This window comes from Vigna unguiculata, chromosome 11, assembly GCF_037176805.1.
Source record: "Vigna unguiculata cultivar grain cowpea cultivar isolate G323 ecotype 2 chromosome 11, ASM3717680v1, whole genome shotgun sequence".
Lineage (NCBI taxonomy): Eukaryota > Viridiplantae > Streptophyta > Magnoliopsida > Fabales > Fabaceae > Vigna > Vigna unguiculata.
In genome coordinates this window covers 33,567,204-33,592,248 of record NC_140802.1, presented here as the reverse complement: position 1 = coordinate 33,592,248, position 25,045 = coordinate 33,567,204, and the positions used below count along the sequence as shown (strand labels likewise).

The window sequence follows — 25,045 nt, the reverse complement described above, 5'->3', positions numbered from 1 at the left end:
ACACAGTAGACCCACTTATTTAATTGGTCCATGTAGGATCCACACATAGAATCATATTGTACCAACGACCGGAATAGGAACCTATTACGTTACCATAATTATTATTTATAAAATATATTTTATATATTTCATATAACACGTGTGGTTGCAAACCACGAAAACAAATAAAAAAATCTAGGTAGCAGATAAGAAAAGAAAACAAAGCAACACAACATAGCGAGCGAGTCGTGTCGTGTCGACGCGGCGCACGTTAGCCGAGTGTGGCGCTAATCCCTGTGCATAAAACACACCGTTTTGCTGCGCCGATTGTTAGCGTCTCCGCTGTTACTTACTTTTTCTGGCCTATAAAATGTCGGCAACCGCTTCTTCTACTTCACTCTGCGCCACTTCCAGAACCTTCTACGCTAAGCCCGTCCTCGCCAGAACCTTCGTCGCGCTTCCCACACGCGCGTTCTCCAAGCTCGCCTTCCAATTCAGGCCCCTCTCCATGGCCGCGCTCGGTGCTCGCAATGTGGCCGCGCCCGCCGTGGCCCCGCCTCCCTCGCTGGACTTCGAAACCTCCGTTTTCCAGAAGGAGAAGATTAACCTCGCCGGACACGACGAGGTTCTGCATCGCTGTGCTCAGAATTTCTCGCTAATTAAAATAATTAATTGTTAATTATTGTGAATATTTTATTTAGTTAGTTTAGTGGAGACACTGAAATGACCTCGGTATTGGTTTGTTGCATGCAGTATATTGTGAAAGGAGGGAGGGACTTGTTCCCTCTGCTGCCGGCTGCTTTCAAGGGGATTAAGCAGATTGGTGTCATCGGATGGGGTTCGCAGGTAGAAAACGGTTTAGGACTTTGGATAAAGATTTTTTTCTAAACACCTGTAAGAAAAAAAAAAAAAAATGAAACAAGGTTTACTGTAAGTTAAATTTAACTTATTTTTAGTTTATATAAATTAATTTTTAAACGTATATAAATTTTAAGTTTAGTTTAAGCTGGTTGTAGCTTACAGGTGAAGTTTATCCATTTTATATTTTCTATAGATGTTTACATAAAAGCGTATCCTAACATGTCCTTAATAATTAATAAGTGATAAGTTTTTTGGTTTATTTCATGTATGCGATAAAGTTTGGTTTTGATTATTCTAGATTTGTTTCTTTTGGTTTTGGACTTTGGAAATTTAATAAATAATGTAGAGGTTTTTCTTTTTTTTTTTTAGTTTTATATAGTGACATTGATGAGTTTTATAGCGAGTACTGCAGAAGTGATATATTAAATATGATATCTGATGGATTGATAGTGAAAATATATTATTAAACTCAAATAAAATTTGAAGTTCTGAAAATGCTGATACAAATTAATTAAAAATCACAATAAAAAATTGTTTTTTCCACATTGGAATTCTCTCCTGTAGTCAATCTTGTTGGAAGCACTGCCAGACGGCTTTCTCAAGTAGACCGTGGTTTGAATCATTGTGGGGACTAGTAGCCCCAACAATAGTTTTTTGAAAGACTAAAATTATTGTTTGATTATATTATTCTTTTTACTCGTTCAGCTATGAGTATAACTTTTGTTTAACGAGATTGTTTTAACTTCCTTCGCCAGGGACCTGCACAGGCACAGAATTTGCGGGACTCTCTCGCTGATGCGAAGTCTGACATTGTGGTTAAGGTGATTCTGGGTTGATTTAATTGATTGGTCACTCTTGAATGTTGAAACTGCGTTTAATTTAACATGTTGATGTTTTGGCAATGCAGGTTGGCCTCAGGAAAGGTTCTCGTTCCTTTAATGAGGCTCGCTCAGCTGGTTTTAGTGAGGAGAATGGAACTCTGGGTGACATGTGGGAAACCATCTCAGGCAGTGATCTTGTGTTGCTGTTGATTTCTGATTCTGCACAGGTTAGTTAGTTCATTGAAGAGAGTGCTCATTTAATTATTTTTAAATAATTTTGATAACGTATTAAAGTTATTGTGGTGATATCTTAATGTTTCGAATTACGCTGATTTGGCAATAATAGTGAACTAGTTGCTCAATGCTACAGTGATTTTGAAGTTTCCTGATATTTGGTGTCTTTCTAATTCTTTTTTATTCACGCAATGCAGGCAGATAATTATGAAAAAATATTTTCCTACATGAAGCCAAATAGCATACTTGGGTTGTCACATGGTTTTCTTCTTGGGCATTTACAGTCAATGGGACTTGATTTTCCGAAGCACTTCAGTGTAATTGCTGTATGCCCGAAAGGTATGGGTCCTTCTGTAAGGAGACTGTATGTCCAAGGCACAGAGATAAATGGGGCTGGAATTAATTCAAGTTTTGCAGTCCACCAGGTGTGGTGTATTTTTATCACGTTTTACTTCCCTCCTTTTGTTGCCCCTGCTAGGAATCATTATTATTTTCTGGGTCTGAGCTCCATCATTACTTGTAGGATGTGGATGGCAGAGCTACTGATGTTGCTCTGGCATGGTCCGTTGCCCTTGGTTCCCCTTTTACATTTGCCACTACATTAGAGATGGAATACCGGAGTGACATCTTTGGAGAGAGAGGCAATAATCTTTCTCTTACTTCCTTGATGCTGTCTTTCAAGTCTTATTGCCTAATTTCTGCTTTTATTGTTCATAGGCATTTTGCTTGGTGCTGTTCATGGTGTTGTGGAATCCTTGTTTAGGAGGTACACTGAGCATGGAATGAATGAAGATTTGGCATATAACAACACTGTTGAGAGCATTACAGGAACTATATCTAGAATCATCTCCACTAAGGTTGTGATCTCATACTCATATTTTAGTGATTGTCTCTTTGGATCTTTTTCCCTGATTATGTTTTATTTTAAAGAAGCAAAACTATTATTAATACTGAATGAGTGTGATATAGTACAAGATATGCCTCACCATTACAAGTGTCAGCCCAAAAATCACCTGGAAATAAAACCCAAGGCTTAGATACTTACATTCTATATTTGCAATGTTACTGTTATGCACCTCTGAAACATAATAAGAAAGCTTTTACTTGAGCATGTGAATTTGTGCTTCTGAATTAACTTATTTTTTTGTCTGTATAGGGCATGTTAGCTGTATACAATACTTTATCTGAAGATGGAAAAAGGGAATTTGAGAAAGCATATAGTGCTTCATATTATCCCTGCATGGATATTTTGTACGAGTGCTATGAGGATATCGCTGTTGGGAGTGAGATTCGCAGTGTTGTCTTGGCTGGACGTCGCTTTTATGTACGTGCATATTTACTTTCCTTTTAGAGCTATTGAGCAATATCTAAACTGTACCTGTGTTTTACAGGAGAAAGAGGGTCTGCCTGCCTTTCCCATGGGCAAAATTGATCAAACCAGGATGTGGAAGGTTGGTGAGCGTGTCCGATCAACAAGGCCAGCCGGTGATCTAGGCCCATTATATCCATTTACTGCCGGTGTCTATGTGGCATTAATGATGGCACAGGTATGTGTACTTATTCTATTAGCAAATTTTCAATCTGGTTTTATTAGGAGTTGGTATGTATTTTCCCTGCGGCAAGTTGTTCTTATTTACTGATAAATTTGGGAAAATGTTGGAGCAAGAATATCTCCGGAGTAGCAATATTCACTCTTAAGTTTTAGTCGGGTGAAACTCATAATGAATGTCACGAGCACATGGCACAACAAAACCTGTAAAGTTTTAGTTGGGTGAAACTCATGTTAAATGATCAAACAAAATTAATTTGGTATTTTAACCACAAATCACAAAAGTTAGATTTTACCTCCCTTTAGCATAAGTTGGTATGTTAACCAAACATGAAAAAAATCATTTTCTATCTAAGATTCCTGAGAAACTAACAAATTTCCATTCATCAAATGTAGTCGTACTTGCATACTAAGAATTGTACAAGGGAAAAAAAAACATACTAAGAATTGTACAAGGGAAAAAAAATCCCCACCTCACTTGCATCTTTAGATGAACTTTATCTTCAAATTAGGGAATTGGGACCGATAGTCATCTAGTATCAACAAAAGAGGATGGAATTCTTTCCTATGAATTTCGATATTCATGCTAATTTTTCTTGTTTATCTTTGCTCGGGTAGCATTAAACATAGAGTTAACCTTTTGTTTTGCTTTTCAAATTTATGATTACGAAATTCCAGATTGAGATCCTGAGGAAGAAGGGACATTCTTACTCTGAAATCATTAACGAGAGTGTGATCGAGTCTGTTGATTCTTTGAATCCTTTCATGCATGCTCGCGGTGTTTCTTTCATGGTTGATAACTGTTCAACAACAGCAAGGTTGGGTTCAAGGAAATGGGCTCCCCGATTTGATTACATCCTAACCCAGCAGGCCTTGGTGGCTGTGGACAATGGAGCACCTATCAACCAAGACCTAATCAGCAACTTCCTGTCAGACCAAGTCCATGGAGCCATCGAAGTTTGTGCTCAATTGAGACCTACAGTGGACATTTCAGTGCCACCAGATGCTGACTTTGTCCGTCCTGAGTTGCGTCAGTCTACCAATTAGAACACCAACCAATTTCTTGAGCCTATTCCTTTCTACGGAGTGCTTAAACGACAATGGTAATTTGAGTTTTGTTCTTATGGTATGTATTATGACTATGTAATACTGTACTGAGACTTTAATAATGAGGAATGTTTCTTAATGCCGAATATACGAGGGAAATTCATTACTAGGTTTTCTGTAAGTATCACAGTATCCAGTAACTTGATATATCCACGATGTGTCGTCTAAAATCATTAGGATCTTAGACTAACTGCAATAAACAGCCCTCAACTTTGGACAAAAAGTCTAACATTTAGATTAGGCTTAATTAAGTTTCAAACAGCCTTCAACTTTGAACAAAAAAGTCTAAAATTTAGATTAGACTTAATTAAGTTTCAAATCCCTAAAAAATTAAGGAACTTTTAAGTTTTCATTAAATTTTTATCCATCATAATTGTTTCATATACTGCTTTTGGTATGAGATCAACAGAAGGAAAAACAAACTTTGTTTTCAGGTGCATAGGTGATGTTATCCAGAAAGCATGGAATTACTTTCCTCTGTAACACAATGCACAGTTTCAAAATGGCAAAATAGCAACCATAGTTCCTTCAATTCAGAATCTGCACTAAGACACTTTCCTTGATTGGAAGGGAACAACCTATTGTTGAAAAATTCTAAACAAATCTCAGTGCAAATAAACCGTTAAACCGTTAGACCAGTTTGTTCTCTGAACTAGTTCAAGTATGAACGGGTTTCTCTTCCAGGATCTCAGTTAGAAAGGTAAAATAGTCTGAAGCATGAACCATCATAACATGTTTAGTCACAGACAAATTTTTCATTTCATCATAAGTGATATGTTGAAATACAACGATTCATGAGAGAATACAGTGTTATACACAACAGAAAGCAGTTTAGAAATAGTAGTATACAAATTTAATAATTATGCAGTAGGGTAAGATGCCATCATAGCTATGCCACAGAGTCCTTCTTGAGCAGCCACACCTCTTTGCATCCTAATGTAGCCTTCTTCACCCCACTCTGTTCCCCAAGAGTTCTTAACCAACCAATACTCACTTCCATCATCACTAACACCATATCCCACAGCAGTCACACCATGGTCCAACTCAGTTCCACATGAACCACTAAAGACACCACTTTTGTAAAATTGAAAGTCAGAGCCACTGGCATCGATGGCTACGGAGACAGGTTGATTGGCCACAGCCTTTTGCAGTGCCTTCTCGTTGTTGGCAGGGACATCCTCGTACCCAGTAATGGTAGCAGCATGGCTGCCTGCTGCATTTGCATTGCATTTTCCATCAACACCCTGATAGGGGTAATTGGCTTCGGTGTTGAGTCCATGATTTTGAATGATGAATTTGAAAGCGTCATCCATAAGACCACCACCACAACCTTGGTCCTCCCCATTTATGTCACAATCAACAAGTTCTTGTTCTGACAAAGAGATCAGTTTTCCAGTACTCAGTTTGTGAATTCCTTCAGTTGCTGCAACAGCAGAAAAAGCCCAGCAGCATCCTACTCAAGGTAAATTATTAATAGTTAGATAATCAAGCAATTTAATTTTACTCAGCAATGTGAATGAGTAATGAAGCACGTACCACACTGGCCTTGGTTCTTGACGGGTGTCACTGCACCCTTTTGCCTCCAGTCCACAGTGGATGGTACTGCAGTCACATTTTCATACTTAAAAGTTGTTGTCCTTATGATTGAGGAACACATGTGCCCCTTGAACCTATTTCTTGTTGCTACGAACTCCTCGTTGGTGAGGTCTGCAAATTGATTAATAGCTAACTTGTAAGGTTTATTGGCAGCACTGTTGAAGGCTTCAATGTAGTTCACATTTTCCTTGAATATCCTGAATCGCTTTTCCCTTTCTTGAGGGTCCTTGTAGCCTTTGCCATAACGAGCCATCCATTCCTCATGCCTCTCATACATGGTGGCATCTTGGAGAGTGCGACATGAGACTTGAAAAGCCAAGAATCCCATGCAGAAAAGCAGTGCCAGTGAAATATGATAGAACTGATTTTTTGCAACCATGGTGGCTACTTATGTGACAGATAATTGGAATAACTACTTTAGGCTGGTTAGTGAAATGATTGAAAGATGTGTTGTGGCGTGGTATTCTGGATTGTTTGTGGTGTTTATATAGGCATGATAGCGTTGAATTCTAAATTAGTTTGTTTTAGTTTCCAACTTCAATCTGAAAGAACCTCTTTATTGAATGTAGCTGAGATTTTTCTTTTCTAAAAGAGACCATTGCCAGTGGATATTGGCAGTGTGGACAAATTACTTGTCAAGCGTAACGTATAAATGGTGCGATATATGGTGCCAAAGTGCTTGTCAAAGAGAATGTGCGTATTGGGAAAGTTTAGTATTATAAAAATGAAGTATGAAAACTTTATTAACTTCATTCACGCAAATTTCTACACCATAATCAGATAAAAGTCGCACTTTTCCAAACCAAATAGGTTTATACAAAGATATTTATTAACAAATGAATTATGTTGTGTTGTTTTTGGTTTAAACCTTATGCTAAACTTAGCATGAATTCAGAAACAAATAAATTGTGTAAATTTTATTCTTGATCATAATGAATCGATTTTAAAAAGTTTACACTAATCCATTTTAATTTAGTAAAAATTTAGTTAAAAAAATATGAATCAATCTGATTCATTTCATAAAAATCTAATCCAATCCATTGTTTTACTACATGGATATCCCATCCATCCATACAAATGATATTTAAAAAAAAATTAAAATATAGTTAGCTGATGGTTTATCTGTATTGAAATTCTGAATCAGTATAAAACTACTATAAAGAAAATTTATGACAGTAAGAAACGGCTACAAAAGACATGTGTACAGACTAAAATTATTGATATTTTGTTGTCATACGTGGAAGAACTAAAACTGAGAAACAAGAACAAACATAAAGATAGAAAAATAATTTAATCCATAGTATATTATATTTTATTGGATTTGGAAGGCTGGAAGGAAAAATACTGCTACTAAATTTATTTGGTTTTGCGCCATAGCAATATGCATGCAAATAAAACAAAACAAGTTTCAAACTTTCGTTTATATAGCTCCAAACTTTTCCAGTGCCAACAAAGAAGGCTTCCTTGGAAAACTACTTCATTGGTATATTAAGGATAAGGTGCTTTCAGATATGAATTGAAAACACATAAGGTTAATTTACGATTCAAAGACAATTTAGAATAAATACCACAAATAATCTTGGGAGCACCACACTGTATCTTTCACGTACCAATTTCAAACAACTCTAAGAATACACTAGCTACCATGGCTACCAAAACTCAGTGCTATCATATTTGTTTGACATTGGTTTTCTGCATGGCGATCTGGGCTTTTGAAGTCACATCTCGCACTCTCCAAGATGACTCCATGCATGAGAGGCATGAGGAATGGATGAGTCGTTATGGAAAAGTGTATAAGGAGCCTCAGGAAAGGGAGAAGCGTTTAAGAATATTCAGGGAAAATGTGAACTACATTGATGCCTTCAACAATGCTGCCAATAAACCTTACAAGCTTGGTGTTAATCAATTTGCAGACCTGACCAATGAGGAGTTCATAGGAACAAGAAATAGGTTCAAGGGTCACATGTGTTCCTCTATCACAAGGACAACCTCTTTCAAGTACCAAAATAATACTGCAGTGCCATCCACAGTGGATTGGAGGAAAAAGGGTGCGGTGACACCAGTCAAGGACCAAGGCCAATGTGGATGTTGCTGGGCGTTTTCTGCTGTAGCATCAGCAGAAGGAATTCATCAATTGAGCACTGGAAAATTAATCTCTTTGTCGGAACAAGAACTTGTTGATTGTGACTCAAAGAGTGTGGACCAGGGTTGTGAAGGTGGCCTTATGGATGATGCTTTCAAATTCATCATCCAAAATCATGGACTTAACACCGAAGCCAATTACCCGTATCAGAGTGTTGACGGAAAGTGCAATGCAAATGCAGCAGCCAACGATGCTGCTACCATTACTGGGTACGAGGATGTTCCTGCCAACAATGAGAAGGCACTGCAGAAGGCTGTGGCCAATCAACCGGTGTCTGTGGCCATCGATGCCAGTGGCTCTGACTTTCAATTTTACGAGAGTGGTGTGTTCACTGGGTCATGTGGAACTGACTTAGATCACGGTGTCACAGCTGTGGGATATGGTGTTAGTGACGATGGAACTGAGTATTGGCTTGTAAAGAACTCATGGGGAACCCAGTGGGGTGAAGAAGGCTACATTAGGATGCAAAGAGGTGTGGCTTCTCAGCAAGGACTCTGTGGCATAGCTATGCAAGCTTCTTACCCTACTGCATAATTAAAAAAATTGGACCCTGTCATAATATGTACAATTCTATGTATCTGACTAATTAAACTCATTCCTGTTATAGCTCGTTCATATCGTTGTATCCTTTCCACCAATACACTATTCTAAGTTCACATGTTATCGGTGAATTACTGATGAAAAGTAAATAACATTTATATATATAGTACAAACAAAAAGGTAACCTTCGAGAGAGAACTGATTTCGCGCTATTAAAGAATGTGTAACTCCTTACAATGATACAGAGGTTATGGGTGTGTAGTATTGACAGAAGGTTGTACAAAATGAATTAACCACGTAAGACGCAGTCTATATGAATTTGTGAGTCTAATATTGAGAAGACGCCTATTGTACAAATTGTCTTCACTAATCTATGTTAGTCTCCAGAGGTGTGCGATTTATTTTGAATTCAAGCCTGAAGTTATGCGTTGGAAGACATCTTCGTTGCAAGGAATTGTGAGACCACCCATGGAATGGTAATATCCAAATTCTTCCTCACCTTGGCTCAGCAAGTCCTGGAATAGAGGTTGGTTCAAGTATGATACAGGGATCACAAATCGCTTCATTTTCTCCCCAAAATAGACTGCAAGATAGCCCTTTGGCGAATCCACAACTTTTGAAGATGCTTGATTTGCTGCTAATGGTGCCTTTCTGATGCCATTATTGTGTTGGTTTGAGAGAAGTCTTGAGAATAAGCTTTTTGAGTTTTGAATGCTTTAGGATGTGAATGACTTGTGTTGATTCAAAATGATTGATGGCCTGAATATTTATAGCAAAAGATATGTAGGAAAGCCATTGGCTAGAAGAATTATTGGTGAAGGAAGGAACCAAGTAATGGGACCAACTGAGAGACAAGGGCATATGGTATTGTCTTTGAGCACTGTCTCATGAATCAGCGTAGCATGTGATAGTAGTTAAGATAACAGTGTCCCTCCTTCTCTAGTGAAAGTTGATCATGTTGACGACTATTAAGTGGGGTAGCGAGAGTTAGAATTTTCCTACATTCCAAAGTTTATCATGATCATGTATTGAACATTGGTTCTCTTTCTTACCTCCAAACACTTATTCATAGCTTTCAATCTGGTCTGCTTAAGATTTACTGGTTGCTATCTTTCACTAACATTATTGGTACATTCTATATCAATACAACTGTCATCTTAATTATTTGGAGAAGCATGTATCCACCACTGGATTAGCTATATCGATCACAATGCATGAAAAAATTGCCAATTATTAGATGCGTAATTTGTTGGCCACAATCTCGAAAGAATATGAACTACCACTGAACTTCCTAATCCTTGAGAGAGACCTGTGAGACAACACCATGTGATCCTTAGTCCCTCACTAGATTATTGAAAAGAAGTCGTTCTTTGACTTATCCCGACAGTGTTATAGATAACGAGCCATAGCATTCATGGTTGTATAAACTAAAGCTAGTGTTACAGAGTAGGCTAAGTTAATTGAAGAAAAAAAAAACCTAGAGAATAAGTCCAATTTTATGTTGCTACCACACCCATTTGAGCAGAGAACCAACCTCTTTTGTAAGGCCCTAGCTTCTTAAAATTTTTCTTTGTTGTTTATATTAATTAGTAGCCTAAAGTTCCCAATTAAATTCATTTCATCATTGGTTCCAGTGAAAATATTTTCACTCTACCGTTCTAGGAATCATGAGATGTATTCCGCTTTGAAATTTCACCGAACAAAGTCTGGTTTTTGAACTGGACTTAACCTTCTTCATGCAGAGAGAAGTGAAGATTGAAATTGATAAACTAAAAATACTGTGTAGCTACTTCAATATTTGAGTTCATTTTCATTGCAGAACAAATATCATTCTTTCTCACAAAAGGGAGATCTTTACAAGTTAAGAAGCTGCCTATTGTACAAAAAATGTCTCCACTAATCTATGTTAGTCCCCTAAAGTAATGACTTCTATTGTCCATCCAAGCAAGAAGTTATACGATGGAAGATTTCTTCACTGCAAGGAATTGTGAGGCCACCCATGGGATGATCATATCCAAACTCTTCCTCAGCTTTACTCAACAAGTCTTGGAAGGAAGGTTTGTTCAAGTATGATACAGGAATCATAAATCGCTTCATTTTCTCTCCCACATACACAGCAAGATAGCCCTTTTGTGCATCAACTGCTTTTGAAGATGCATGATTTGCTGCAGATATTACCTTTCTGATTCCAGGTAAACGAAAACCCATTGCTGTATTGATATGAGAACAGAATAGTTTGAGAAAAGGATTGAGAGTTAGCTCTTGAATTTAGAATGCCTTGGGATGTGAATGATTTGTGTTGGTCCTAAATGCTTAAGCCATTAGGATTTATAGATAAAAGGATATGCATTAATTGGTTACTCAAATAATTGGTGAAGGATGGATATGAGATAGCAGTGACAGGAGCAAAGGAGAGACATAGCATGTGGTGCTGTCCTGAAGGACTATTTTAAGTAGCAATGTAATGTATTATAATAGATAAACAAGTCCCACATTCCTGAATCTATTGAAAAGGAAAGACTAATTGGTTCGTAGTGCTTCATAACATGATGATGTATTCAATGTTGTTTCTCTTGTTATCTCTTCTAAGCAACAGTGCATGACATTTGCATAAATAATGTCTCATATGCTTACAATCTTGAAGGAGTTTCAACATCAGAACTCCTTTGTCGTAGACACAGTGGATGGACTCGTATATCGATTGGTAGCCATATAAAATTATCAGACTGAGATTTTATCCTGGTTAGGTATTGTGGTTGCAGGCCCTAAAATTATTATTAAGGCCTCAAAAAATGCTATATCACGTAGAGTTTTCTTTATTGTATGGTCTGATGCTCTTATTCTGGGTTTTGGAGAAAGACTTGACAGTGTGATTGCAAGGAATAGGATAACTATACAATAACCTAATTTTTTGACCCCTTTCTTACCCGCCTACGTAGCATCATTTATTTTATTATTTTGTTAAATTTTAAAGTTGTTTGACGCGTGAAGTGAAGAGGCGTTTGTACATTACGCGCGTGTGTGAGAAAACGGAGAAAGAAAGAGTGCGGTTATGATAACTGGTTTTGAAATGCAGAGTTTTCGTATCTTCTTCTTCTCCGACTAAAAGTCCATTTTTTTCTCTTCTTTTCCCCAAATGAAAGGCTATTTTGGTATGTTCTTCTTCCCTGACTGAAAGCCCATTTTTTCTCTTCTTCTTCCCCAAATGAAAGGCTATTTTGGTATTTTCTTCTTCCCCAAATGAAAGGGTGTGTTGTTGTTCTCTCAATCCGAAATGTTTTTGTGGTCTGTTAATCCGAAATCTGTTCGAAAAGGTAAGTAATTTTAGTTGTGAAATCTGCCCCCAAAAAAACGTATGTTGTTGTTCCCCAAAATATGAGTTTGAAACTGTTTTGAGAAAAAAAGTGAGAGGGTTTCTGTAACTAAAAATGGTTTGAATGTGCGAAGGGTTTTGAAGAAGAAACGTTTCGCCGAAGGATTGGGTGGCTACAAAAAGTGAAGTGGTTTTGTGTTGTTGGATGTTAGAAAGTGAATATATTGGAGCGTAAAAAGATCTGTCGCAAAACACGGTTAGTAGATCTGTCGCAGAACACGATTTTGTTTAACATTAAGTGAAGGGATGACTAGTTGTTCGTGTGTGTAAGTTGTTGTTTTGATGGTTTTTTATTGTATCTTGTATGATTAAAGCTGTTTTGAAATGAGTTTGATTATTTGTTATTGATTTCGGGGTTTTTTTACTATGTTATGTGTAATTTTATTGATTTGTGCCAAATTTTTGTAAATTTAATTTGGTTGATGCGTTTGATAATTTCAGTTTAGTTGACATGAGTGACGTTAGTGAAGGTTGCGAAGGTAGTGAAGGTTGTGAAGTTGGAGATTGTGGTGATATAAGTCAGGTATTTTAGTTTTTGTTCCTTTGTAATTTCATTTATATTTGAGTAATATAAGTTTAACTTATGGTTTGTAATATGAATATTTGTAGATTAATTTCAGGCATTCTTGTAGAACAAAGTATATTGGTTTATTGAACAAGAAGTTAAGTGTGGAGCAAAAACAATTTATTGAATGAACATCGTTTTGGTGGTTTGTTTTGTTGCATGAAAGAGTTAAGATTAGTCGAAAACTTCTATGTGAGTTAATTAATGTGTGGGTGGAAAGTAGAGGAGGTTTCATGATTAACTCTGAATTTGTAGCGTTTAAGTTATTAGACGTATGTGTAGGCCTGGGGTTGAGGGTTTATGGAGATAAAATTGATTTAGAGGAGGTTGACGTTGATAGTGTTTGTAGGAAGAAATTCTTTAAAAAAAAGGTAACAATTGAACAATCGTTGTTTCACTTTTTAAAATTGTAGATGATCTGACTAGTCTAGTTAAATATAACTGGGGTGGTGTGGTATATGAGTACTTGGTTGGTAGTTTGTGTAGTGCATCAATTGTTTTGAAGAAGCAATTACATCGAAAACACTTCCATGTTGTGGGATGTGTATATTTATTGCAGGTAATTCATAATAACTTACTTTTTCTTGAATTTTATGTTGTAGCATTTTGTTTTTTGTTATGAATCTGTTACTTAGTTTTAAATTAATTGTATTATTGTATGTTATAGTTATGTGCTTTTGATCACTGCCTGTTTGTGAAGAGAAAGAGTGTAGCTATGAAATCCAAATTTCCAAGGTTGTTGCGTTGGATTGATTACAAAGTTGGAGATGTGTCAATAAGAAGTAGTTTCAAAAATAATGTGGTACTTTAGAACTTAAAAGAACAACTTACTTTCAACAATTGACAGTTCTAAGGTATTATGTTACTTTCAACGTTGTAAGGTGGAATACAATAGCCAAGGTGAAATTGAAGTAGTACAAGATTCAAATAATGTAGAAGACAAAAATGTAAGCAACAACAATATGTACGTGCGTATGAGGAATCATCCATGCTTATGGTTCAAAAGTTGTGTAATCCAAACTCCGTTTGTAGGGTATGGTCCAAAGAAGAAAATGATACCAGTATAGTTGTTGGAGTTGCAGCAATATGTGTATGCTTTTTTTTGTTTGATGGAAATGAAATATCATTTTGATTTGTGTAATTTAAGAACGGTTAATTGTAATGCAAATGTATGAAACATGTAGTTGTGAACAATTTGTGTTGTGTAAAAGGGTGTTTTTGTACTATGATGTTGTAGTTCATGAATATTGACTTTTCATAAGTATTTGTAGTGCTCTGTAATGAACTTATTTAGCAGAGAAATGATGTCAGGAAAAAATAATTATGCTAACTCTGTGGTACAGAAACCACATATAAGAAAGACACTTATTGGACTATAAGAAGACATGTCCTCTCAGAAAAGAATAATTATGCTAACTCTGTGGTACAAAACCACATATGAGAAAGACACTTATTGAAGTATAAGAAGACATGTCCTATGCGAGATATTAATGGGATTCAGTTGACATGTGACTAATATTTGTATTATTTTGGCACTGCGAAGTTAAAGTTATGTATTTAAAATAAATTGTAACGAATTAAAAATGTTTACGAGATGAATTAAAAAATGAATTGAAAAATGTTGAGAGTATTAAGTTGAAGATTATATGTATTTGAAAATTATATGTATATGAAATGAATTAAAAAATGTTCACGAAATGTCATGTTCATGAATTGATTTTTTTGCAACTCTGTTGTACATAAAGTACATATCAAAAAGGCAGTTATGAAAGTGGAAACAGACACGTACTGAACCCATTTGTAGGGGCTCCATTTCACTTGGGAATGATAGTTTAATTGTTGTTAGGGTATTAAGATCAAGAATATATGTATATGAAACGAATTAAAAAATGTTCACGAAATGTTATGTTCATGAATAAGTTTTTTTGCAACTTTATTGTACATAAAGTACATCTCAAAAAGGCAGTTCTAGAAGTGGGAACCCCATTTATAGGGGCTCCATTTGACTTGGGAATGATAGTTTAATTGTTGTTGAGTATTAAGATCAAGATTATAAGTACATGAAATAAATTAAAAAATGTTCATGAAATGTCAGTTTCATGAATAAGTTTTTTTTGCATATATCAAAAAGGCAGTTGTGGTATTATAAAAAGACATGTAGTGAAACCCATTTGTAGGGGCTCCATTTGACTTGCGAATGATATTTTAATTGTTGTTGGAGTATTTAGATCAAGATTTTATGTAAATGAAATGAATTAAAAAGTGTTTATGAAATGTTATGTTCATGAATCAATTTTTTTACAACTCTGTTGTACGTAAACTACATATCAAAAAGGCAGTTATAGTACTGTAAAAAAACACGTAGTGAAACCCATTTGTAGGAGCTCCATTTGACTTGGGAATTATACCTGAATTATTTTGGCATAGTTGAGTTATTTAACGATCAGAAGCAATTAAGTGCACAAATGTAAGAACGTTATTGTCTTTAATAATGATTGTCATAAAAATGGCATGTTTTGTCCTTAATTATATTTTGCAATTAATTGCACTAACATGTTTTCTGTTCAAAAGATGTTCATAAACAACACACATGTTGTATCCAACAAAAGCAAATACTGCATAACATATATAATTATGGTATTGTGTGTTAATTGAAAAATATGAAATGTAATTGAGAAACAACAACCACATAACTTAGAATGTGTTTGTCAATATCATCGGACATCAATCATGATAACGTCTTATCCACAAAAATGTATTATCCATTGAACTTACAACCTGCAAAAACAATATAATTTGTTATGTTGTGGTTCATGTAATGGACTTAATATTTTACAAAATTCATATTATATTCCTATACCGTAATTGGGACGATGTTGCAGACATTTGAGTGTTGAACTCATTGGTTTCAAACGAGGTTAATAAGGACATGATTTGGGACATTTGAGTTATGCATCATAATTAAAGAATAGTCAGTTAACGAAGTGTAAGTATTTTTTTACAGTTCAACTTAGTAAATATTTTGTATACAAACCCATTCAACTATATTTGTTCCTTGATCATCATAATGTCCATACTCATTGGAGACATGAGCATCCACAGGTGCTTACAAACTATTTAAATGTTTTTAGTGACATACTTATTAACACATGGTAACCGTTATAATGCACGAATTAATTACATGAGTGTTGTAGTGTGTTTTTAAATTTAGTTGGGCGGATTTCTTTTTGTTGCCAACCTTCTCAACGACTGTTTTCATCCTTAATATATGTGGCCAACCCTTTCTCTTCACAATAATGAGGCTCCACACAGTTGTGTTAATTGTTCCAATGGGGGTTGGGCAGTTACTTTGGTTTTGCATAATCGCACAACACTGCCCAATGGGGGTGCGCAAGGACTTCAACTAATTAAATAACATTTTAGTCTTTGATTCAGTCTCACATGCGACATCCACAATGTCAAAGAATTCTTTGCATAACGCTTGGTCAGCATTTGCGAATCGTCACTTTTGGTGTTGTAAGCGACTCTTATTGAAATGTATCTCCTTCAAATCAGTTTACTCCACCTCAATATTATGTATCTTGAGTGTACAATTTTGACTTCTTCTTGGGCAAGCACAACCAAACAGTGGCAGAACAGTATCCCGCGAAACTCAAACAACAAGTAAGTTCAAGTGATTGTTTCAGTCTTACAATTATAAACAACTTTGTGGTACTTGTTTGTACAATTGTCGTCCCATAAACACTTTTGCAGCACCACGTAATTGGAGACAAAGTCATTGACATCTACATTTTTGAAATTGGCGTTCTATCAAGGAATGAGTTGCACAAGGTATAGTTGTGTTGATTGAGGCAAAGTAAGCTTCATATTTCTTTTCTGCTTTGTTTCTTACGCGAAACTCAAACAACAAGTAAGTTCAAGTGATTGTTTCAGTCTTACAATTATAAACAACTTTGTGGTACTTGTTTGTACAATTGTCGTCCCATAAACACTTTTGCAGCACCACGTAATTGGAGACAAAGTCATTGACATCTACATTTTTGAAACTGGCGTTCTATCAAGGAATGAGTTGCACAAGGTATAGTTGTGTTGATTGAGGCAAAGTAAGCTTCATATTTCTTTTCTGCTTTGTTTCTTACGCGAAACTCAAACAACAAGTAAGTTCAAGTGATTGTTTCAGTCTTACAATTATAAACAACTTTGTGGTACTTGTTTGTACAATTGTCGTCCCATAAACACTTTTGCAGCACCACGTAATTGGAGACAAAGTCATTGACATCTACATTTTTGAAACTGGCGTTCTATCAAGGAATGAGTTGCACAAGGTATAGTTGTGTTGATTGAGGCAAAGTAAGCTTCATATTTCTTTTCTGCTTTGTTTCTTAGTGCATTGTCATATTGTACAACAAACTGATGCAATATGGTTGTAGAATTGATAAATCCATCAAAAAAAGCATTTAAGCCCTCACTTCATTGTGTGGTTCACATTCCAGCCCAAAAGTTGCTTTTCAAGTACGTCAGCACCCATCAAGATCTGTCCTCATATAGTATTCGTAGTAATTCATTGTTTTGTAATTCAAATTTTATCAAGAATTGAGACCAACCACTTTCAAAGTGATGGACATTTATAGTCTCGTATACTAATTTCTTTAATTCACACTTAATTCCTTTGTATTGGGAGTACCATTGTAGCTTCTCGGGTATTTTTTTCATTATGTGCCAAAAACACCATCTATGGCTGGTATTTGGAAATACAATTTCAATTGTGTTTTGCATAGCTTTGCACTGATCCGTGATAATGTCGTCAGGTGACTTATTGGACATGCATTGACGTCAACACTGAAATAGCCAGACAAAGGTGAATGTATCTTCTGATGACAACAATCCACATCCTAATAATATTGATTGCCCATGGTGATTGACACCGATAAATGGTGCAAATAGCATGTCATACTTGTTAGTCAAATAAGTTCTGCACATCATCATCCTTGCACAATTTCCTTTTTGCTTTCTGATGTAATTTCTCACATCATGCTCAACAAATGAAACATTTTCAAAGCCACATGCTTCACAAACTATGGATTGGCAACTCTTGTTAATGCACACACCAGCTTCATCATTCATATCTAGTGTCTTCTTGACCTGCATGCTAATTTTTTTGTTTCCATGTATCAACCTCGACTTTTTTAGACTAAGGTTGTGGTTTTGGACATTGTTAACGTGCGTATATAACACTACCCTTTCTTTTTCACACCGCTAATTCTGACAGCACATTGTTTTCTTTGTGTTGGGAGACTTTTTAATTTGGTTAAATTACCCTTTGTGTCCCTCTATTTGTCATGAAATTTCATTTTGGTCCTCACGTTTTTCGTTGTCTCAATTTGGTCCTCATTTTCTTAAAAATGATTCAATTTGGTCCTTACCATTAACTTTGACCAGACGGTGTTAAAGTCAATGCCACGTGTCAATTTCTAATTTTTTTGAATTTTTTTAATATTTTTTGAATTTTTTTTTTGAATTTTTTCTTTTATTTTTGACACGTGTCATTTTACCGTTGTGCCACGTGTCAAAGTGACTCAATTTGGTCACTATATTTGTTTTTAGTTTCAATTTAGTCCCAATTTTTGTAAAAATGAAGCAATATTGTCCCTCCTTAGATTGAGACTCAATTTAATCTTTGTATACAACTTATGATGATATTCTTAATAAAATTGACATTTTTATTTAATATTTATAGAAATATTTTTAAATAATTTTTTTTTTAGTTTTATTATTAAACAAAGTTAAACCCCAAACTTAATTTTAAAAATTAACAATTTTGTCATCATATATAAAGGCATCAAGTGTATCATATTATACAAACTTGGTAAAGATTAAAAATCAAATAACTTGTGACACATAAATTTAGGAACTGAATTTCAAGTTCAAAACAAAATCAAAGTCTAATGTTTTGTGTAGAATTTAAAGTTAATTTAAAATATTTATAGAAATATTTAATAAAAACGTTAATTTTAGTAAGAATATCACCATAAAATTTATAAAAAAGTAAATTTAGTGTCAATTTGAGGAAGGACAATATTGTTTCATTTTTACAAAAATTGGAACTAAATTGAAACTAAAAACAAATATAGGGACCAAATTGAGTCACTTTGACACGTGACAAAACTGTGAAGTGACACATGTCAAAAAGAAAAAAAATTCAAAAAAATTCAAAAAAAAAAATTTAAAAAAATTTAAAAATATTAAAAAAATTCAAAAAAATCAGAAATTGACACATGGCGTTGACTTTAACACCGTCTAGTCAAAGTTAACGGTGAGGACCAAATTGAGACAACGAAAAACGTGAGGACCAAAATGAAATTTCATAACAAATAGAGGCACCAAAAGGGTAATTTAACCTTTTAATTTTGGAGGAATTGCCGACCAACACCTTCCTTCATGACTGCAAACTAATTTGATGAAGCATAACTCATTGTCTTCTCCTTTAGATGAACTTCAAATTCTCACACCAAACCCACATTTAATAGCATACTTCCTATAAAATTGCTTTAGTTCTTCGACACTTTCGAAAGTCATGCCAATTTTAGGAACTTCTTCATCGATGTTATCTTCGATGGGTTTAATAATATCTTCAAATGGGTTGTTGACTTCAGTATCTTAAAATAAAGGAATGTCTTCGAGAGATATTGGGTTAATAACTTCGGATGTTGTCATCACATTGACCCTGTTAGTAATATTTAAAGAAAAAGGAATAAAAAATTTACATCCACCAAAGCAAATGGTTACCCCACACATTGGCCATACAAACATTTCGTTGCAAATGAACATTGCAGCACATTGCATTTTAGTTCCACGATTAAAGTAATGATTTTAATGAATTTTTATTTAGGTCAAAACTGTAAAACGTTAATAATAATCATAATACTTATTAAAGGAATAAATGACCACCTAACATTTCCGCAACAGTTATGTTAGGAATCCAAGTGTGAGTCTAAGTCCCACATTGACCAGAAATGAGAAAGTAGAGCACTATATAAGGATCAAGACCCATAAACCTATTGCCTTAAGGTTTTGGGTTGAGAGTGGTGTCAGTGTCTTATGTGGTTAGGCTCAGATCTCATTGGTGTATTGTATCTCCCCAGTGAAACCCCCTCTGTAAACCTGACAAGTGGTATCAGAGCCGATGGTTAATACCGGCTCAGACGAGTGCAGTACCAGTATGGTCCTAGTATCGAAAGTCTTCTTGGCCAGAGTCCCAGGTAAGGGTTCCAGGTAAGCGTGTCCCGTTAAGAATAACGGCGGTACAGAAAAGGGCAGAAAAGGAGTACTCGTGGTTGGGCAGCTTCCGCTGGAGGGGGAGTGTACCAATGTGGTTGAAGGGACTCACTCTTGAGGGGGAGATTGTTAGGAATCCAAGTGTGAGTCTAAGTACCACATTGACCAGAAATGAGAAAGTAGAGCACTATATAAGGATCAAGACCCATAAACCTATTGCCTTAAGGTTTTGGGTTGAGAGTGGTGTCAGTGTCTTATGTGGTTAGGCTCAGATCTCATTGGTGTTGTTCTCCCCAGTGAAACCCCCTCTGTAAAACCTGACAAGTGGTATCAGAGCCGATGGTTAATACCGGCTCAGACGAGTGCAGTACCAGTATGGTCCTAGTATCGAAAGTCTTCCTGGCAAGGGTCCCAGGTAAGGGTTTCAGGTAAAGCGTGTCCCGTTAAGAATAACGGCGGTACAAAAAAAGGACAGAAAAGGAGTACTCGTGGTTGGGAATGCTTCCGCTGGAGGGGGAGTGTACCAATGTGGTTGAAGGGACTCACCCTTGAGGGGGAGATTGTTAGGAATCCAAGTGTGAGTCTAAGTCCCACATTGACCAGAAATGAGAAAGTAGAGCACTATATAAGGATCAAGACCCATAAACCTATTGCCTTAAGGTTTTGGGTTGAGAGTGGTGTCAGTGTCTTATGTGGTTAGGCTCAGATCTCATTGGTGTGTTGTATCTCCCTAGTGAAACCCCCTCTGTAAACCTGACAAGTTACGCCATGCTGTGCAGGTGCATTAGATGTGCATTTATGTGCATCTTGGTGAAGCTGGTTGTCGAAATCATTCATGGTTCATGGAGTATGAAGCATTGGTGGAAGGGGAGTAGACACCACTTCAGGCAATGAAACAAAGACATAAGGTAGGTGCGAAATAAAGGTGGTGGATAACTTTATTTCTGCAATAAGTTAATGAAGGACAATATTGTCTTTTACAACGTTTAATCTTTAAAAACAAAATAAATAATCTCAGCCTACAAATAGAAGCAACAAATTGAATGCATTCACTATCCAGCATTGCTATTGTACCCACATGTAGCTTGTTTGAAACTTATCAAATTAACTTGTCCAATTGTTCAAAATATTATTGTACATTGATATTGTTTGCCTTTTGTGTTAGTAGATCATTTTGTGAAAAAAAAGAATTCGACAAGATTGAAGACTAGTAAAGTGTTGATGGTGGCGAAGATATTTCAAACTCTTATCTGGTAGCAATTTACACAAATGGAGAAATGAAAGAATGTGAAGATGATGTTCACTTTCAAGGTCCAACTCCAATTCTATTCTAAATTGCATACAACACCACATTACGCAGTTTGAAGGAGAAAGTTTGTCAATGTTTGCACATACCATATGGTAATAACATTAACAAATTATGTTTCCAGAAACCAACGATGAATGAAAATTTGTGTGTAATTTATAGTGTTGTTGACTTATCTACTAATGACGAAGTTATCACAATGATGTTGAGTAAGCCCACATTTCCAATTAACACGATTATTGAACTTTTTGTCACCTTCACAAGGTCACCAGGTAAAATACTTCGTCTATAACATAGGACACCACATTGTTCTACATTAGACGTTAAAGAGAAATAGCGTAGGAGAATGATACTTTATTTTGACGAACATCTAAATTGGGCAACTATATTGGAGTGCCTATACGGACACAATCTAATGTTCAGATTCAATGTAGTTGTGTACATACCCATCCCCCACGACTGCACATTCGTTCACCTATTGGACAAAATCTCACATGGAATTAGGTGCGGAGGTCAGAAAGAAGTCACTGAAATTAGCTACCGTCGCGCGGTTAAAGTAATGAAGAATTGCTTGTTTCATGATATAGTTGAAATCAAATGTGATTGCGATGTAGTCCAAATGATTCAAAGGTGTAAGGATGTCCAACGTATATAGTAATGAAGAAGTCACTGAAATTAGCTACCATCGCGCGATTAAAGTAATGAAGAATTGCTTGTTTCATGATATAGTTGAAATCAAATGTGATTGCGATGTAGTCCAAATGATTCAAAGGTGGAAGGATGTCCAACGTATAAGTAAACATGTCATACGTCCACACACTTCGACTAACATAGAATTGTTCATACAAACAAGGGACATACGTCCACCAACACCACAAGAATATTTCGAAGATATCCAACCTTGGTTGTATAAGAATGCTATAGAAGGATTATCACAAAGAACCAGATTGGATTATCTTTAGTTAGCTCTTTATTTACTTTTGTAAAAAATCATCAATATGTCCATCAAAGTTGTGTTTGTTGTGATAAAAAATATTAAGACAATTTAAGACCTTAATTGAATGTTTGTCAGTGGGATTGAAATATTTAAATTAATTAATATGAGGATTATCACGAAGAACCAGATTGGATTATCTTTAGTTAGTTCTTTATTTACTTTTGTAAAAAAATCATCAATATGTCCATCAAAGTTGTGTTTGTTGTGATAAAAAATATTAAGGCAACGTAATACCTTAATTGAATGTTTGTCAGTGGGATTGAAATATTTAAATTAATTAATATGGCATAATGCCACCATTTGTGTTTCCAATTGAACCAATAGAATGGAGCACTGCATTGGAAACCAAACGTCATAATGACGTTCAATATTGTGCACAATTGTTTTGTTCAACCACAACAATTGCCACCTAACAAATTTAAATGCGATCATCCGTTTTAACTCATTCAATGCTCGTTAATTTGTCTATTTAATGTGTTTCGTATGGACTTTGGGGAATTCAACTACTCCTTACGCACACTGTGGGAACTCATCTCGCTATCTCTTTTTGTTTTTACATTACTTATGGACCCACATTCTTGTTCAGAAATGGCATCCACGGAAAGCATCAATATATTATGGACATTCAACACAATTCACGTGGCCTATGTGGTAAGTACACTTAAGGACCCATAAATTAATGTTTTTATGCACAAATATTGTGTTTCCAATTGGCATCACTGTTGTTTTTTAAAATTACAACGTTGCATATATTGATCACCATTTTGCGATTGCTTTCGAGGATGAACTGGTTGAGGAATGGGAGTTAGTCGACAACAAAGGCCAAATCCACTTTGTGACCTATAACATGGATGTCGAGTGTCCCAAAATCACTCATGGGTGGATGGACATTAGGAGAGATTTTCACATTTCCGGTGACTATTATGTCCAATTCCATTATACAGGGAACAACCGTTTTGAAATCACTGTCTTTCTAGGGACATGTACTGAACTTAGCATACAGAGGTATTTGCACCATGCCACCACTGAGTTTCATGATACAATCTTTTGTGTGAGGTTGACCAAATATCAAAGTCGAGACTCTCATCTGGTATATGTCATTTTCATGAATATTATTTTCATTAATATTAAGGTCACATTAATTGGGAAAATGAACATTTTTTGATGATTTCTGCCAACCAGGACCTTAACATCAAATTTGGTACCTTGATTAGATGCAAGCATATCAATTAGATCGTTTTGAGTGGGCCTACCACTGTTGTGGTATTCAAACTTTTAATTTCAGATTCACCTAGGTCCACCAATATTAGGAAGGGCTGGAAGGAATTTTGCAATCACCATCAATTGAAAGAAGGAGATCGTGTGTTCTTTCAAGTGGATCACGTTGATGCTGATGAATTCATTACAGTCTTTGTCAATAAATGTTTATGTGACGAGTAACTAAGATGTTGAAACATTTATATGTGATGTAACGTATGTTGTTAAAGTTCTTTGTTAAATAAGATATTTCTGTTATTTGGTGAATAAAGTCCTAGTTTGTTCACCTTATGTCATAACAAGTATTTTTTGTACCCACTGTCTCACAATAATTATAAAGATCTATATTGATGTTCTAAATTATATGTATTTTTCTACTGTGACTAACAATGAACTTAAAAAAATACCCAACATTTGTGTTCATAAAGTTAGGTATATTCTTCTAGCTGTATAATTATCTTTTTGAAGTATAGATTTAGTACAAGGAGTACTGAAAGTGTTTTTCAACTGTCTTTTTACAAAAAAAGTGGTATGCACCTAATGCAAACCAGATTGAAATGTTTGGATTAACGTAATATCATCAATAAACCTCTCAATCAAGTCACTGAAAATGAAATTAAAAAGAATTCACAATATTTATGTTTGTAAAATTAAGTATATTATTTTTGTTATATAATTGTCTTTTTGAAGTGTAGATTTAGTATAAGGAGTACTAAAAGTGTTTTTCAAGTGTCTTTTTACAAAAAAAATTGGTATGTACCAAATGCAAAACAAATTCAAATGTTTGGATTAATGTAAAATCATCAATAAACCTCTCAATCAAGTCACTAAAATTGAACTTACAAAAAATTAACAACATTTGTGCTCGTAAAATTAAGCATATTCTACTGCCTGAATAACTGTCTTTTCGAAGAGTAGATTTAGTACAACGAGTACTGAAAGTGTTTTTCAAGTGTCTGTTTACAAAAAAAATTGGTATGCACCCAATGCAAAACATATTCAGATGTTTGGATTAACGTAGAATCATCAATAAACATCTCACTCAAGTCACTAAAATTGAATTAAGAAAAAATAGCCAACATTTGTGTTCGTAAAATTAAGTATAATCTACTGCCTGTATAACTGTCTTTTTTGAAGTGTAGATTTAGTACAAGGACTACTGAAACTCTCTTTCAGGTCTGTCTTCACAATAGATTTCGTTTGCCATCAATGTCAATCAGATTGAAATGGTTGGATTAACATGAAATCATCAATAAACCTATCAATGTAGTAACCAATTAACTTCAAAAAATTATTCAACAATAGACTTAGTAAAAATATACATATTCTTGTGCCTAAATAACTGTCTTTTTGAATGATACATTTAGTACAAACACTACAAAACAATTCGATTTTTCACTTTCAAATCTGGCTTGGCAAACAATTTGGTTTGTCCTCAATAA

At 35.3% G+C, this 25,045-nt stretch overlaps 4 protein-coding genes and 1 pseudogene across 4 annotated transcripts; 2 read left to right on the top strand and 3 right to left on the bottom strand.

The window, feature by feature from the left end:
- Positions 1–201: 201 nt before the first annotated feature.
- On the top strand, positions 202–4,637 carry LOC114169637 (ketol-acid reductoisomerase, chloroplastic-like). Its single transcript, XM_028054878.2, has 10 exons — positions 202–604; positions 733–825; positions 1,596–1,661; positions 1,748–1,888; positions 2,093–2,320; positions 2,419–2,536; positions 2,613–2,752; positions 3,052–3,219; positions 3,287–3,442; positions 4,123–4,637. Exons 1-10 carry the CDS (start codon positions 350–352, stop codon positions 4,489–4,491), a joined length of 1,734 nt encoding a protein of 577 aa, XP_027910679.2. The 5' UTR covers positions 202–349; the 3' UTR covers positions 4,492–4,637.
- A 661-nt stretch (positions 4,638–5,298) lies between these two features.
- On the bottom strand, positions 5,299–6,591 carry LOC114169639 (senescence-specific cysteine protease SAG39-like). Its single transcript, XM_028054879.2, has 2 exons — positions 6,088–6,591; positions 5,299–6,004 (listed from the first exon to the last, which is right to left on the bottom strand). The coding sequence occupies exons 1-2, from the start codon at positions 6,524–6,526 to the stop codon at positions 5,412–5,414; spliced, it is 1,032 nt and encodes a 343-aa protein (XP_027910680.2). The 5' UTR covers positions 6,527–6,591; the 3' UTR covers positions 5,299–5,411.
- Positions 6,592–7,496: 905 nt separating this feature from the next.
- On the top strand, positions 7,497–8,824 carry LOC114169131 (senescence-specific cysteine protease SAG39 pseudogene; annotated as a pseudogene).
- A 141-nt stretch (positions 8,825–8,965) lies between these two features.
- LOC146881813 (auxin-induced protein 6B-like) lies at positions 8,966–9,546 on the bottom strand (the record flags this gene model as incomplete). Its single annotated transcript, XM_085669352.1, has 1 exon — positions 8,966–9,546. A coding segment is annotated over one exon (318 nt), but the record flags the coding sequence as incomplete, so codon positions are not given.
- Positions 9,547–10,637: 1,091 nt separating this feature from the next.
- LOC114170530 (auxin-induced protein 15A-like) lies at positions 10,638–11,298 on the bottom strand. The gene has a single exon (XM_028056026.2). It carries the CDS (start codon positions 11,036–11,038, stop codon positions 10,760–10,762), a length of 279 nt encoding a protein of 92 aa, XP_027911827.1. The 5' UTR covers positions 11,039–11,298; the 3' UTR covers positions 10,638–10,759.
- Between the last annotated feature and the right edge of the window lie 13,747 nt (positions 11,299–25,045).

Coding starts and splice junctions, on each gene's coding strand:
- LOC114170530 (XM_028056026.2), bottom strand. CDS start 11,038: ATGGGTTTTCGTTTACCTGGAATCAGAAAGGTAATATCTGCAGCAAAT.
- LOC114169637 (XM_028054878.2), top strand. CDS start 350: ATGTCGGCAACCGCTTCTTCTACTTCACTCTGCGCCACTTCCAGAACC. Junction 605..732: donor ACCTCGCCGGACACGACGAG/GTTCTGCATCGC, acceptor TGTTGCATGCAG/TATATTGTGAAAGGAGGGAG. Junction 3,220..3,286: donor TGGCTGGACGTCGCTTTTAT/GTACGTGCATAT, acceptor TGTGTTTTACAG/GAGAAAGAGGGTCTGCCTGC.
- LOC114169639 (XM_028054879.2), bottom strand. CDS start 6,526: ATGGTTGCAAAAAATCAGTTCTATCATATTTCACTGGCACTGCTTTTC. Junction 6,005..6,087: donor CAAGAACCAAGGCCAGTGTG/GTACGTGCTTCA, acceptor TACCTTGAGTAG/GATGCTGCTGGGCTTTTTCT.